The 16,959-nt window shown below is 46.8% G+C and overlaps 1 protein-coding gene across 1 annotated transcript; it reads right to left on the reverse strand.

The window, feature by feature from the left end:
- Positions 1–6,128: 6,128 nt before the first annotated feature.
- On the reverse strand, positions 6,129–13,811 carry DUSP2 (dual specificity phosphatase 2). Its single transcript, XM_014060750.2, has 4 exons — positions 13,357–13,811; positions 10,787–10,917; positions 8,816–9,035; positions 6,129–8,379 (listed from the first exon to the last, which is right to left on the reverse strand). The coding sequence occupies exons 1-4, from the start codon at positions 13,742–13,744 to the stop codon at positions 8,165–8,167; spliced, it is 954 nt and encodes a 317-aa protein (XP_013916225.2). The 5' UTR covers positions 13,745–13,811; the 3' UTR covers positions 6,129–8,164.
- Positions 13,812–16,959: the final 3,148 nt, after the last annotated feature.

The raw sequence follows: 16,959 nt of genomic DNA on the forward strand, positions 1-16,959 counted from the left end.
GGCTTTCAGATGTTGGGCGAAGAAGAAAAAAGAGACCGAGATGCTGAAAGTCCCTGGTTTTACGCCCTCTCTGACCTTTGATCTTGATCTCGTATTCTGATTGGTTGTCAGATTCCCATGGACCAGGCTGTGTTTTGAGTCCAAGTTTGGTTGAGCATTGCTTCTTCCCAGGTGCCCTGCAGAGAGAGGGGTAAAGGGCTAACACTATCATGCCTTAATCCCATCATCACCCTGGAGCTGAAGGGGGAGGTCTTTGTTATGTAGAATAGACTGACCCAGACTTTTTAATGGCCCACTGAAAAAAGTGGCTATTAAGAGTGAGTCTGCTTCTGGGCCTAAAAACATGCTTCTCCATTTCTTATCCAGGGAAAATATAATATTCTGCCTTTTCAATATTTCCCATAATCATTTTTCTAGGAGAGGGGTGGGTTTTAACTTCCTACACACCTCAAAATGTCTACCGTGGACCTCCTCACCCCATTCCTAAGAGGTCCATAAAGGGGGCGTGCATAAGCTCACCCGCATGCCTATCGTCCCTGTCCTACTGTCCCCATTTATTCGGACCAATTTCTTATGTTTATAGGTATACCTGCTCATACTTTATATGTTCATATGTTATATTCATACTTGTTTTCTCGTATATGTTTTGACAAACTGAAATAAATAAATAAAAACAAATAAATAAGGAGCTGCTACTTTCCTTTCGAACGGAGACATAGAAGGAAGGGGTTTTCCAGCCTCCATTTTTGGATTGTTTTCAATCCATTAAATTTCCATGCCTTTATTCTCTTTTCCTCCCCTTGTTTCTCCCTCCTGCTGGCTTCCCACCCTCCTTTTTTTCTTTGAGTAAATAATAGGTTATATTCTTCGATCGACCATTCACTGTTCCCCTTCACCCCAGTGACTTGGAACGAGCATTGGGCCTTGCGTCTTGCCTTAAAGGCTGCTTCACCTCCCTCCCGCTGGGTCTTAAGAAAAAAACCCACATGCGAGCCGTGACTGCTTGTCACTTCCCTCCCACCCACCCAGCCAGAAATATTCCACTGGGACTCGATTTAATCAGCTCTGCCGCTTCATCACAGCCCACTCGCTCGCCACAGCGCCCAAGCACATCGTGCCATACCTGCAGATGTTTCCGGGACTCTCCTCGTGGGTTCTTCTCCAGCGCAGCTTCTAAACTTAGTTGTGTACATTGACAACGTTTCTCTCTGCTCAGGCGCCCACCCACCTTCGTGCAAGAGGTGGTGCACTTGTGGCCACACACTTGGCATTTCAAACCTCAGGTGTTTTAAGAATTTTGCACGCCACATTTTGGGTGCTGGCACCATAATGCAGGATTGCCGGAATAAATATCAACAACAATATCACATACGCGGATGATACCACAGTGAAGAGGAACTAAAGAGCCTCTTCATGCGGGTGAAGAAGGTGAGTGCAAAAGTTGGCTTGAAACTCAACATTAAGATCATGGCATCGGGCCTTCTCAATTCCTGGCAAATAAATGGGGAAGAAATGGAGGTTGCGACAGACTTTATTTTCCTGGGCTCCAAGCTTTTTAAAAAAGCTTTTAAAAGCATTTCGCCCAAACCGGCCGGAAAAATGCCTTAAAAAGCAGGGGAGGGGGAGCTTCTGACAATCGCGTGGCTCACAGCTTTTCTTTTTACTACCGGTTTGCAGGACCAAGGACAATTGTCCCTACCGAACTGGGCCGAACTGGGAGGATTTCACCCCTTCACTTAAAATCCTTCACTTCCTACATACATTGGGACTGTCTTACTCAGATCCCGCTGGAGCTCCCTGCCTTCACGAGGACCTTGGTTTGGGCCGTGGGTGGATTTGAGTCACCGCAAAGCGGGATGGAGGGGCAGCAGCTGAGAGGAAACGGGCTGGGTGGGTGGGTGGGGTTTCTCTTTCTGCAGAGATCAGAGGGAGGCTGGCTGGAAAATCTGACTCAGAATTCGAACCTGGTGCAACAGTGAAGGGGAGGCAAGAGAAGTGGTCCTCAAGACAGTGAAGGAGGGGAGGGGAGGAGAGAAGAGAAAGAGTAAAGTAGAATAGCATAAAATAGAAGGGAAGGAGAGGAGAGAAGAGAAGAGAAAGTAAAGTAGAATAGCATAAAATAGAAGGGAAGGGAAGGAGAGAAGAGGAGAGGAGAGGAGAGGAGAGGAGAGAAGAGAAGAGAAGAGAAGAGAAGAGAAGAGAAGAGAAGAGAAGAGAAAGAGTAAAGTAAATAGCATAAAATAGAAGGAAAGGACAGGAGAGGAGAGGAGAGGAGAGGAGAGGAGAGGAGAGAAGCTTCTTCTCCGGTAACACTGTACTGCTGACTAGGGCATACAAAACCTTTGCCAGACCAATCCTCGAATACAGCTCGTCTGCCTGGAATCCCCACTGTATATCGGACATTAATACGATCGAGCGAGTCCAGAGATATTTCATGAGAAGAGTCTTCCACTCCTCTGCTCACAATAGAATCCCTTACGACACCAGGGCTGAAATTTTGGGCTTGGACAACCTGGAACTGCACCGCCTGCAGTCGGACCTAAGCATAGTACACAAAATTGATCTGCCACAACGTCCTACCTGTCAACGACTTCTTCAGCTTCAACCTCAATAATACCCGGGCTAACAATAGATGCAAACTCAAGGTAAACCGCTTCAAACTCAATTGCAGAAAACACGACTTCAGCAACAGAGGCGTCAATGCCTGGAGTGCTCTCCCTGACTCCCTTGTTACATCCTCAATCCCCCCATAGCTTCAACCTTAAACTGTCTGCTGTGGCTCTCACCCCATTCCTAAGGGTCCGTAAAGGGGGTGTGCATAAGCGCACCATCGTCCATCTCCTACTCTCCCCATTTATTTCTATTCATTTCCTTTGTTCATATCCATGTTTATACTTATTCCTGTTACCTTGTACTTGTTTGACAAACAAATAAATAAGAGAAGAGAGAGAAGAGAAGGGAAGAGAACAGAATATAGGAGAGGAAAGGAGAGGAAAGAGACAAGACAAGAGAAGAGAAGAGAAGAGAAGATATTGGTATTGGTATTTTATTATTTGTATGCCGCCCTTCTCCGGGAGGACTCAGGGCACCGAACAATTCAAAGAGGAAAAAAAGGGGGAACATAAAAGACAAAATACAAATAATAAAAGTAGACAACAGTCGCACAACCATACATGTCGAGAGGGGAGGGAACTCATCACCCCCAGGCCTGCCGGCAAAGCCAGGTTTTGACAGCTTTTCGGAAGGCCTGGAGAGAGGCGAGGGTCCGAATCCCTGCAAGGAGTTCATTCCAGAGGGCCGGAGCTGCCACAGAGAAGGCCCTCCCCCGAGTAATAGCCAGGTGGCATTGGCTGGTAGATGGCACCCGGAGGAGGCCAACCCTGTGAGATCTAATGGGTCTGGTGGAGGTAATTGGCAGCAGGCGGTCTCTCAAGTACCCAGATCCAATACCATGAAGGGCTTTATAAGTTACGACTAGCACCTTGAAGCGTATCTGGAGACTGATCGGTAACCAGTGCAGCTCGCGGAGGATAGGTGTAACGTGGGTGTACCGAGGTGCACCCACAATCGCTCGCGCGGCTGCATTCTGGACGAGTTGAAGTCTCCGAATACTCTTCAAGGGCTGCCCCATGTAGAGCGCATTGCAGTAGTCCAGTCTTGAGGTCACGAGGGCGTGAGTGACTGTTGCGAGTGCCTCCCGGTCCAGGTAGGACGCAACTGGTGCACCAGGCGAACCTGGGCAAATGCCCCCCTGGTCACAGCCGACAAATGGTGTTCTAAAGTCAGCTGTGGATCCAGGAGGACCCCCAAGTTGCGAGCCCTGTCTGAGGGGCGTAGGTTTTCACCCCCCAGCCTGAGTGATGGAATATTGACCACGTTTTTGGGAGGAAAACACAACAGCCACTCGGTCTTGTCTGGATTGAGTACAAGCTTGTTGACCCCCATCCAGACCCTAACAGCCTCCAGGCACTGGCACATCATGTCAACCGCTTCACTGAGTTGGCACGGGGCGGACAGATACAACTGTGTATCGTCCACATATTGATGGTGTTTTATCCCGTGCCGTCGAATGATCTCACCCAGTGGCTTCATGTAGATATTAAATAGCAGGGGGGACAGGACCGAACCCTGAGGAACCCCGTATTTCAGGGGCCTAGGGGTCGACCTCTCCTCCCCAACTAACACCGACTGCGACCTGTCCAAGAGGTAGGAGGAGAACCACCGAAAAACGGTGCCTCCCACCCCCACCTCTCGCAGTCGTCGCAGAAGGATACCATGGTCGATGGTATCGAAGGCCGAGAAGAGAAGAGAAGAGAAGAGAAGAGAAGAGAAGAGAAGAGAAGAGAAGAGAAGAGAAGAGAAGAGAAGAGAAGAGAATTTGTTAACCTGGACAAGCAGCCAAGAGCTAAAGAGAGAAGCAACCTAGAATTAAGGAGAAATTTCCTGACAGTGAGAACAATCAACCCATGGAATGGCTTCAGAAGTTGTACATGCTCCATCACTGGAGGCTTTCAAGAAAAGACAGTCACTTGTCCCAAATGCTCGATGGTTTCCTGCTTGAGCAGGGGGTTGGACTTGATGACCTACAACATCCCTTCTAACTCTGATGGTCTTCTATGTTCTAATCACAATTTATGGATTGTTAGATGTGAATTGGGTCATTATGGTTTATTAAACAAACCATGATTGAGTATATGGAGCCTGATGACTAAAAGCACCATCAAGTCGTGGGAGGCTAGCTTCTTGTTGGTTTTTGGGGGAGTTGGAGAGGGGAGCAAATTACAAAACATAATGTCACACAAAGGCAACCACCTACAGCACAGATTCATGTTGAATTATAAATACATCGTAATGCCATCTTTAGCCACAACATCCTTGTGTGCATCATTATGTTTGTGGTTTGATGCAGATGCTGCTTGGTGGGCCATGAACGATACAAAGAGTTCTCCATGGGCCCCCAGGAATAGGGATTTCAAAATGGTGACCGAAACATAATTAAAACACAATAGGTTGTGTGAATTGAGTAACATGGCTTATTCAGTCAACTGAGGTTAAGCAAACCACGGCTTAGGGTTTTGCACAAATGAAGCCTCCCTTATTTTAGTTGTAGACAACCAGGTATGCTTAGAAGGATGAAGTGGCCTATAGGGGGAGCTTTCGCCTCACAATCAAGAGAGCTGTGAGTTTGATCCTCAGTAGAGGCAGATATTTCTCTCTTTGGGCATGATGAGAATATATCTGCTGAACAAAACTCCGCATTGGTGACAGGAAAGGCATAAGGCCAGTAAAACACTCAGTTCCATTCAGTTGCTCAAGACTGCAACCCGCAAGGGATTATGGGGTCTTTAAAAGATGATGATGATAACTGAGTATGTTTATATTGTCAGCCAAGCATCCAAAGTAGATATTCCTGAACAGGGGGAGCTGTGAATACAACATTATTGTCGCCATCTTGACTCTTTTGACCATGTCGCCGGGCATTCCTCTTAAACATGCTGAGGGCAAATGAATCATTTCATCCTTCAGGCGATAAACCAAGGACCCCCTCTTCTCCCAAAACCAAGCAAGCATTTTGAGATACACACATCCTCCTATATAAAAAGTGGTTGTTTATTGCAACAGGTGATAATAAATATAAAGTGCAGGAGACATTTTGAAATCAATGTCCTTCAAGAAAGAGGTTCTCCTAACAGCACACACACAGAGAAACAACTGAGTATTGCTTTTGAGGGGGGGGAGAGAGGAAGGGAACAGTTTGGGGCCCAATCCACCACTGCTCCAGCCCCTCCATTCCCCCACGATAATTGTGCTCAAAGGGAAGGAGGACCCCGAATTGTCCCACATCACTTTACACAGGGTGGTGTTGACCTTCATCCCAGTTGGACCCTTCTGTCCACACAACACACAGCCATTGCAGTGGTCAATTGTCGATTGTGGGTTCATCTGATCCAAAGGTGCCAAGATTAGGCTTGCTGGCACGGGTGTGTTTCACACAAGGCACAAAATAATGCAGGGGTCTCCAAACATGGCCCCTTTAAGACTTGTGGGACTTCAACTCCCAGAATTCCTCAGCCATTTGGCTGAGGAATTCTGGCTGTTGAAGTCCCACAGGTCTTAAAGGGGCCACGTCTGGAGATCCCTGCACTAATTGGGATATTGGTGTGCCCAGCCAGCATGTTGTGTGAACTCAACTAGGGTGATTGGCAAACCGGGGTTTAGGGCAGCCAACTGAAGACGCTCAGAGGCCAATGCCTCCCTAGCTTTAGGCTCACTATCTAAGGAGCAACCTTGCCTATTGTTCGGGCATGTCAATCTTTGGGACTCCAGAAGGATTCCTCAACTTCTCTTCATGCCCAAAATTGTCAAGAAATGCAAAGTGAGGCCCCGTGGCTACAGCGAACCAAGACACTGAGATGTTTTAGCCGAGAAGGGAATAAAATGTTATCCCTCCGCTAGATGACAATGGTCATTTAGAGCAGGGGTCTCCAACCTTGGCAGCTTTAAGACTGGTGGACTTCAACTCCCAGCATTCCTCGGCCAGATGAATTCTGGGAGTTGAAGTCTGCAAGTCTTAAAGTTACCAAGGTTGGACACCCCTGATTTAGGCATCTCTCTCTCAGCTTGCTGGTTTTCTTGCAGATGTTTCAGTACCAAATTAGGGAACACCTCCAGCTTTAGAGGAGAGCGGGGTTGGCTTGCCACACGCTGCTCCCTTCTAGCCCTGATGACACTACCTACTTTGGTAACGAAACATTTTCAAGAAAACGGCCACATGCAGAGAGCAACGAGGACTTCAGAATTCAACATATTCTCTCAGTAGGGGTTAGTAGTCCCTTAGGGGGCTGTTAGTAGCCCCTTAGGCGGCTTCTAAGCTGTTGCTCCAAAGTAAGTGTTCAAAACTTTTTCCAGCTTTAGCACAAATAAACTTTCAGCCATTGAAGTCATGGAAAAAAGAACATATCAATGTCACTTTTAAAATTTGCATGTTCATATTACTGAACTCAGCATAATGGTCCACCATGCCAACCGATGACCAACAGCATGGACGCTGGCATTGGGCAAGGAAGAAGTTCAGCTATTTTAGCAACCTGAACATTTCTCCATCAAATGCAAAAGAACCTTCTTTTTTTTAAAAAAAACCCTGATATTTTAATATATGACTTTTTAATTAATGTAAAAAAAAATGTGGTGATTTCAGTCTATAACTTGAACTCCTCCAAGAGACCCAAGTATGAGTCATCGGGGCTGGAAAGAATGTGTCCAATTTTGGAGGATGCAAAGGGAGGCAGTCCTTGACTTACAACAGTTCATTTAGTGATGGTCTGGAGTTATAACAGCGCTGGAAAAAAGCGACGTGTCGTACGGCCATTTTTAAAACTTACGACCCCTGCAACATCCCCTCCCCATGCCGGTTGCGTGATTGACATTGGGATGCTGGGCAACTGACTCACATCGATTGCGGCAGCAGTGTCCCTGAGGGGGGTGGGGTCGCATTACCTTCTGTGGGGATCTTCTGAGCAGCAAAGTCAACGGATTCGCTTAACAACCGGGATGCTAGCTTAACAGCTGACGTGATTCACTTAACAAAGGCGGCAAGAAAAGTTGTAAAAACGGGGGGCGGGGGCAGTAAACTCACTCAGCACATATCTCTCACTTAGCACCCTCCATGTACATGTTACTCTGTTTGAGTTGATCTATGCCATGCAGTCAGCGGGAGTCACATGGGCAACGGGCAAATAAATAAAATTTTGGCTCGCTTCACTAGGGGACAACAGACGGTTTGCCCTGAGGGGGCCAAGCGGTTCCTTGGTAACGGTGTTGAGCTGCCTCACCTCACATTTATCTCTCTTCGTTTCCAGCTTATTCGCTTTTTGCTTTCAGAGTCAGGCAATAAGCCATCATGGCAATTTCATGCAGCAGAGGAGAAGTCCGACCAGGGTGGTGGGTAGCTGGGGGAGGGCAAGTCCCCCCCCTGCTTTGGGCATTTGTTGCTACCAATGGGTACAATAGAAGGAAAAGGAGGAGGAGGCCAGTGCCCAGCGCATAGCTCCCCCCCATCCCCCCCATCTGGGATGTAAACAGAAATGCCCCCAGCCCCAAATCTGTGGTCCGTAAGGTGCCTCTCTTGGCCGCCTTCTCACGCAGAGCAACGAGGAGCTGCGGACTAATGGCAGAGCACCTCGGTCTCGAACTGCAGGAGCTGCCCCATGAAGCCAAAGTTGGGTGAGATGACTCCGCGGCGCTGCTTGACGAAATCGAAGGCTTCCTCCAGGCGCACCCGGCGGCTCTGGATCAAGTAGGCGAGGCAGATGGTGGCGGAACGGGAGATGCCCGCTTGGCAGTGTACCAGCACATGCCCACCGCTGGCCTTCACAGAGTCTGCGGAGAGAAGAGGAGAGGAGAAGATCAGAGAGGGAAAGTCCTTAGGAAACCACCCTGCCTTAAAAAAGGCTATTTTGGGGTGGCACAGAATAGGGGTAATAGTGTTGGGGCCTGCCAGTGGCCAGCACAGCTGGCAGCAGATTTGGACAGTGGGGAGGTGGGGGGGGAGATGGGCTAATCCTGGAGTCTGGGGAAGAGGAAATAAAAGAGAAGCGACAGGGAAGTGGAGTTTGCAGGAGACCATTAGTTCGCTTCATTGGTTTGTGACTCTCCGAGACTCCCACCGGGCCAACTAATTCAACCTTCTTTCTTACAATGACTTCATTGTGTCAACCAAGGGAGACCTCCCCCATCTTTCAGAAGGCCAAGAGGCTGAATTACAGCCCTCCAGTTTCCCTAGAAACAATGGGTTTCTCCCAATTAGAGAACTCACCAATGAAATCTATGGCTTCCTGGAACCATATGCTGATGTCGGCCATGTGATTGTCTTCTACGGGAATGCTCTTGTAGAGGAAGTGTCCTTCAAAGTAATTGGGACAACTGGAAGAGACGTTCAGGACGGCGGTGATTCCCAGGGACTCCAGCACCTCTCTGTTGGAAGAATGGTAACAGCTACCCAAGTAAAGGAAAGGTAGGATCTCCACCGGACCATCCTGAAGAGAGAGAAGAACCAAGAAGACAATGTTCAGCTTTTGGGCTCCATTAATTAGCTGAAGACAGAATAGCTCCTTCAGCATAGCTTTATGGATGCCCACTAACAGAATAACTGAGTTGGAAGGGACCTTGGAGGTCTTCTAGTCCAACCCCCTGCTTGAGCAGGAGACCCTCTACTGTTCTAGACAAACAGCTGTCCAGTCTCTTCTTGAAAACCTCCAGTGTTGGTGCCCCTACACGTTCTAAAGGCAAGCCTTTCCACTAGTTCCGTGTTCTCACGGTCAGGAAATTTCTCCTTAATTCTAGGAAATTCTTGTTTTTTCTTTTAGTCCCTCCTACGGCTGATGTTAATGCAGTGGTCTTCAAACTTGCCAACTTTACCATTTCTGGACTTTAACTCCCAGAATTCTCCAGCCAGCTGGCTGGAGAATTCTGGGAGTTGAAGTCCACTAGTCTTAAAGTTGCCAAATTTGGGGACCCCTGTATTAAGGTAAAGGTAAAAGTTCCCCTCACACATATTGCTAATTGTTCCCAACTCTAGGGGGTGGTGCTCATCTCCATTTCAAAGCTGAAGAGCCAGCGCTGTCCAAAGACGTCTCCGTGGTCATGTGGCCAGCATGACTCAATGCCCAAGGCGCATGGAATGCTGTTACCTTCCCATCAAAGGTGATTCCTATTTTTGTACTTGCATTTTTTTACCTGCTTTCGAACTGCTAGGTTGGCAGAAGCTGGGACAGGTAACGGGAGCTCACTCTTTTACGCGGCGCTAGGGATTCAAACCGCTGAACTGTCGACCTTTCTGATCAACAAGCGTCTTAGCCCCTGAGCCACCACGTCCCCCTTTCCTCTGGATTATTTGGGTCTTACTTCCAAATAGAAAGGCAGAGCAAGATTACAAAATGAAGCCCACTTTTCTAGGTGGTGTGAATGTAAGAATGTCCCAAACTCTGAAAAACTCTTGAATAGATAAACTGTTGCAAATCATTCATCAGTTTTCCATCATTTCCCTATGCAGCAGAATGAGAAGAAACCTCTTCAAGTGTTCGGAGGAGAAAGACGTGTCTCATTTAAGACTTCTGGGTCAAATTGCATAATTCATTAATGCAAGATGTAATTATGGAAGGGATGACAGCTGGGAATTAAAGGGACTTTAGGACTATTTTGACTCTTGGTGTAACCTGCAATTAAGCCACCAAAGAGGAAACATGAAGAGACAGCTCTTCATACCCTCTTGGTTATCTCCAGGACATTCCTTCCCCGAGATGGTTGCAATAATAAGCCATTAAAACATAATTGATTGATTTAGAAAATGATGAGATGAGTGACAGCCAAAATCCATGCTCTGCTTGGGACCAGCTCCGAGCCTTAAGAAAGGCAAATTCTCCTGCATCGACTGGTATTCTACCACGCGTGCAATCATTTCACCAAGGATTACTCATGCCACAAAAGTCTAGACAGTTTAATTAAAGCAGGCCAGAAGATTATATATATATAATGATTATATATAAATAATGATTACATATATATATATATATATATATATATATATATATATATATATATGTATGTATGTATGTATGTATGTATGTATGTATGTATGTATGTATGTATGTATGTATATATACACACATATATACATATATATACACATATATATAAATATAAAACTTGGGGAATTACAGGTGTGTCTGTAGGTCTGTAGCTTCTCCTTCTCTGTTTGCTCTACACCTTCTCCACTCCAGGAACTTACCTGATCATACAAGGGAGTCACCACTTCTGCTCCATTGTCTTCGGGGCATCTCAAGGCTGGGGAAGGCGCCAAGGTGGGTGGTGCGACTGCACACAATTCTGGGAAGTTGGCTTGGAAGTGTTCAAAACCACCTAGATGAGAGAGATGGGAAGGAAGTGGGATGTTGAGTCGGGAGACAGCAGATAATAGCTATCCTTCCAGGCTATTTCCGTCTGTATGGGGAAACCTGGTTAGCAGTAAGGAGGACATCCTTCGTGCATGCCGAAAAGCAGTATTTCTCAACTCTGGCAGTTTTCTGAGAGGTGGACCTCAACTCCCAGAATTCCCATGTATGTATGTATGTATGTATGTATGTATGTATGTATGTATGTATGTATGTATTCTGCCTTTATTTTTTTACAAATAACTCAAGCCAGAGAATGTATCCAACGCACACACCTCCTCCTATTTTCCCCACAACAACAACAACTTGTAGTTTGGGCTGAGAGAGAGGGACCAGCCCAAAGTCAACCCAAGCTGGCTTTCGTAGCTAAGGTAGGACTTGAACTCAGAGTGTCCTGCTTTCTAGCCCAGAGCCTTAACCACTAGCCCAAGCTGTCTCTAATGACCCCAAATTTGACTCAAAGCAGGCAAGGAACACTTTTTTTTTTAGTTCCAAGTATAATTTTATGTGCTTCGGTGGTGACAGACCCCAGCTAATATTTGCAAAGTGATCTGATTGAGGCGATGCTAAACCATGGTTTCATAGATCATGATTACTGATATGGGGTGTTTTTCATTTCTGGACTGGCCTAAGGATCAGACATGACCGAGGGAAGACCAAGTGAGGAAGCAAGAGCCAAAATCTTGCAGAAAAGTTCCACCACTAGGAGACGCATAGGATGTCATCGACACCCATGCTTGAACTGTGCGAAGAAATAATTGTAGATGGGGCAAACTATAGATTTGGGGGCAATTAAAGTGGGTACCCATCCTGTTTAAATTCTGACTTCAAGATCCAGCTGCAAGAACCACCTTGGACGTCGGAATGAAATCTGGCCCTGATGCCCCACTTTGGCAGAGATTAAATGCCTTTTCATGAGATTCCACACAATCCAAATAAATGCATTTATGATTGGCAGGCAATGGACAGTCGCACATCACCCCAAATGAAGAGGTTGTAAGTCAGGGCGATGGCCATGATGGTTCCATTGGAGCTTTTTTTTTTTTTTTTAAGAGTATTCATCATACCATGACAACGGCTGACAAATCTTGACTTTTTTGGCTATGCTCCTGGGAGCATCCTGATAAAATTATCCTTTAGCTCCGTAAAGATTTTCTCCTTTAAAAAAGAGAAGAGCCAAGATCTCCCATCATCGGCTCTCTGCAGATGCTCCTCGTTCTCTCTTTCCTTGAAGGCAGATTTCACACAACCTGCCCTACTACTAGCCTAAAATAGACACTTGGGTATTTCGAGGGTCAGATGGTTGAAGGACCAACCATCCTTGACTACCATACTGTGCCCAGAAAAACCTTAACAGTGTCTAGGCATTATGTCAACCCATGGTACAATGTATGGGTTAACCCTGGTTTAGGATTGAATGTGTGAATCCAGATTATTAAAAGCAAAGGTAGCTTGCTTATTATTTTATTTTATTTTATTTTATTTTATTTTATTTTATTTACTTTTTACTTTACTTTACTTTTTACTTTACTTTATTTTTTTTATTTTTTACTTTACTTTTTTTTACTTTACTTTACTTTATTTTGGGAACTTATATTGCTGCCCCTTTACCCAAGGCGACTCAAGGCGGCTTACAGAATACAAAACCTCATGTAAAACAGTCAAACGAATAAAAAAGAGTCATATAATGCGTTAATATAATAAAATCAGCCCCCCAACCCCTGCCCCTATCAAAGGCCTTCCAAATGAAAGTCAATTAACAGTATTAATAGTATTATTAAATATTGTTTATTATTGCCTAGTAATATTATAGGCGGGGTGGGGGCGGGGAATTGAGCTGATGTCTTTTTTTTTTTTTTTTTCATTTCCATCCTTTTCATTTCTGACTCTTTCCTACACAAACCCCTTCGCATTAAACTCTCGAGGGCTGCTTCGTTGGCTGGACTCGCTCAAGTCAGCAGCCACGCAACCGCTTCGACCAAGCCTCTTTCTCTCTTGGGGGGAGGGCGTCAGCTTTAGCTCCTGGGCACCCACCCAACCCCGCTGGACGAATCCAGTTCTCAGCCGTGGGTTGATGGTTGGCTCCTTCAATGCCCGGGAGCCGCAGGTCGTGCGAACGCCGCCGGGACCCCCGTCGCTTCGCCCTACCTCTGCCCCCAGCCCCCCCCCCCCCGGCTGTATTTGTGTGTCCGTGTTCGTGTGTGTGTGTATAGGAACTCCACGCCGGCTTCTTACTTTCCCAGCCAGGTGCGGACCCCGTCGCTTTGCCCTGCCTCTGCCCCAGCCCACCCCCCGTGTATTTGTGTGCATGTGTGTGTGAACTCCAGGCTAGTTTCTTATTTTGCCAACCGGCCCCCAGCCCTAGGCGGTGCGCGTGTGTGTTTGTGTGCTTGTGCGTCTTTCTTACCTTCCAGCAGGTAGATGTGGGACGTGCCGGCCCTCTCCTCCCGCAGCAGCGCGTTGAGCAGCAGCCTGGCCAGGCTGTCCGGCCGCAGAGCCGAGGCGGATCCGCCGGCTTCGTCCACTACCACCAGGTGCGCCACCTCGCCTTTGCGCAGCCGGCTCAGGAGCGCCCGATCCGGCACCAGCCACTCCAAGCTGACGCCGCTCCGGCCCCGCGACCGCCGCCGCAGCAGCCCGTTCCAGTGCACCGGCCGCGCCTCCAGCAGGTGCGCCTGGCAGTAAGCGAGGAACGGCCGGCAATCCAGCACCAGCGTCCGCCCGCTTTCCGTCGGGTCCCGCAACAACCGGGCCAAGCCGGAGCTGTCCAGTGGCATCACCACCTCGATCACCATCCCGGCCGTTGGGCGGCTGCGAAAAAATGGGCACAGAGGCTTGCAGAGGCTCGGAAAACCCGATTCCCAAGACGCTTCCCTCAACACGCGTGTCCAGGGATCGCCCTTCAGTCGGTTCTGTCTCGCTGGCGGCCGGGAGGCAGCTTAAATCTCCTGGCAAGCCCCGCCCAGACTGGCCATGTATGGAAGTCTGCGTCAGAAGGAACTCCCTACCTGGGCCATCATCCCCCCCCTCCCTCCCTCCTCACGTGCTGTTGGGAGGGAGCCTCCGAATTCCCTGCCTGGGCACCGGCTCACACATACACGCCTGGGCATCCCTTCCGATGCCAGGCCTCGGGGTGGTTGGTGGGTGGTGGGAACAATACCTTTGTCTTGGAGGATGCTATTTGGAACCCTGGCACTCAGGATGTGGGTCCCCCCACCTCTAAAAAATGACTCAGTGGAGGGGGAGGCCATGTAGGAAGCCCACCTACTCTGTCCCAGAGAATGAAATAGTTGGGGAGGGGCATGTTTTATTTGTTTTATTTATATCACTTTCCATTTCCATCAAACAGTGTTTGATCTGAATAGTGATTTAAAGTTTCATAATCCACATATTTGTTATTATATTCATCACAATAATGTTAATAATATAACTATAAGGTAAAGGTTCAGCTCGCACACATCTGCTAGTTGTTCCAACTCTTAAGAGGCGGTGCTCATCTCTGTTTCAAAGCCGAAGAGCCAGCACTGTCCAAAGACGTCTCCGTGGTCATGTGGCTGGCATGACTCAATGCCGAAGGTGCATGGAATGCTATTACCTTCCCACCAAAGGTGGTCCTTATGTTTTTACTTGCATTTTTTACCTGCTTTCGAACTGCTAGGTTGGGAGAAACTGGGACAAGTAACGGGAGCTCACTCCGTTACATGGCGCTAGGGATTCGAACTGCCGAACTGCTGACTTTTCTGGTTGACAAGCTCAGCATCTTAGCCATTGAGCCCTAGAGGATGTGGGCACCCCGCCTTCTAAAATCGACTTGGTGGAGGGGGAGGCCATATAGGAACCCCACCACTTGTCAAAGAGAATGAAATATTTGGGTAGGGGGGATATTAAAAGAGGCAGAATATTACATTTCCCCAAAGGAGAAATGGAGAACAAACTTAATAAAGGCAGAAAGCAGCCTCCAACAGCCTTCAGCAGGTGCCTGAAGTCTCTAAAGATGGAGATTTTGGTGCCCATTAAGAAATCCCAGCCCACCTTATTCACAAACAGCTCCAGATGACGGGATTAAGATTTTACATCCTCCATCCCACCCACCCAAATTCTAAGAACAGGACATGACTTTTAGGACCTAGTAGAATTAACCCTCGCAGTGGCTCAGTGGCTAAGACGCTGAGCTTATCGATCAGAAAGGTCAGCAGTTTGGTGGTTCGAATCCCTAGTGCCGCATAATGGAGTGAGCTCCCATTACTTGTCCCAGCTTCTGCCAACCTAGAAGTTTGAAAGCACGTAAAAAATGTAAGTAGAATAAAACAGGAACCATCTTTGGTGGGAAGGTAACATCATTCTGTGCTCCATTGGCGTTGAGTCCTGCCGACCACATTACCACGGAGACATATTCGGACAGCGCCGGCTCTTCGGCTTTGAAACACAGATGAGCACTGCCCCCTAGAGTTGGAAACAACTAGCACATACATGCGAGGGGAACCTTTACCGTTAGGATTAACCCACCGCCATTAGAATAGCAAAAGACACAAACCTCACACAACCCCCTGGGAGCATTTCAAACACAAAACCCCAAAGAATGTATAAAAGTCCACCTATCCCAACCCCATTTGGTCAACTGCCCCAGAACCGCATGTTGGGGTCAGTCCTGCCCATCGATAAACCGTCCTTCTTTCCAAACGGCCTCCATTTTATTTCCTGCATCTTTTCCCCCTGTTTGGAACCCGGCTGTTTTTTCCTTTTGTCCGGCTAACGTGTGAATCCAGCCATCCGGACGTGTGAGGCGCTTGATGGCGATGCACCTGGAAAGGGAACAAGGAGGGGTGGCATGTCCTTGGGGAGGGGAGCCTTTGAAGGTCATCTTCCCTGGAAGAACTACAAACACGTCTGAATGAGATTTCCCGCAGGTTGTTAATAACAAAAACCAGTTTTCCGTGATTGAGGGGGGGCGCAGGAGGGGGTGTCATATACGTGGGCATTTGGGTTAGGAATTGGCTGGATCCAATTCCCAGGGGACAAGCGAGATGCTCTTTCACCGTAATTTTCCCCAAATGATTTTAGCATCATTTTCAATCTGGAAAACTCCCCATCCCTATACAGTTCTTATCTGAGCTCTCTTTCAAAAGGAAAAAAAAACCCCAGATTATTCTGAAACAGACCCAGTTTAAGGACCATGTGAGGGCTAAATTCCCTTATAAACAGAGGTTTTGTGGTTTTTTCTTTTAAATAAAGTTTTATTGCAATTTTCCTTTTCCCCATCATATATACTTTATTGATAGTGTTGACCAGTTGCATTTTATAAATCTCCTTTATAATCATAATTTCAGTATATTCTAATTTCCCCACTTCCATCAATATTCATCTCTTTTATATAATCTTTTCTCCCCCCACCATTGATTTATTTAAGCTCACATATCATTGCTAAACACCTCATCTTTAAAAATTAATCATTTTAACTGTAGTTTTACTATACCAACTTCAATCCTATTATTCTCTTTACATATTTCCTTATCTTTTCTCACATATTTGTTTATCTTTTCTCATTTAGTTTTTGTACATAGCTAACATCCCTATATGCCCTATATTTCATCTTTTTTTAAAAAAACAATTTTTTCATATGTTTACCTTATTTCTTCTCCTTAAAAAATAAGAGATTTGTAATTTCAAATTAGAGCTAAATTCTGTTTCTTCCTCTGTGTCCCGGACTCCATTTCCCTGCCCAAAAAATCCCCCTCCTCATCTCATCCAGGACAGACCAAGTGATGAACATTAAGTGGAGAAAGCAAGAAGGTGGGCTACTATTAACCCCAGAAGTTCTGCTTCACCTGGATTTTGTAAAACCAAGTTAATTCAGTATCCAGGTGAAACAGGGGCCAGGTGTAAGTTCTTTTGGCCTTTGCTGCCTTAAAAGAGAGTCAACATTATACACGTGTATATGGAAACACAGGTTCATTAATTGAGGATAATCTGCATCAGAAAAATAAGGATTTGGCACTCAGAATGGTGGCGC

This window comes from Thamnophis sirtalis, unplaced genomic scaffold (assembly GCF_051295495.1).
Source record: "Thamnophis sirtalis isolate CommonGarterSnake01/CBP01778 unplaced genomic scaffold, rThaSir2_p1.2 scaffold_2, whole genome shotgun sequence".
NCBI classification, from domain to species: domain Eukaryota; kingdom Metazoa; phylum Chordata; class Lepidosauria; order Squamata; family Natricidae; genus Thamnophis; species Thamnophis sirtalis.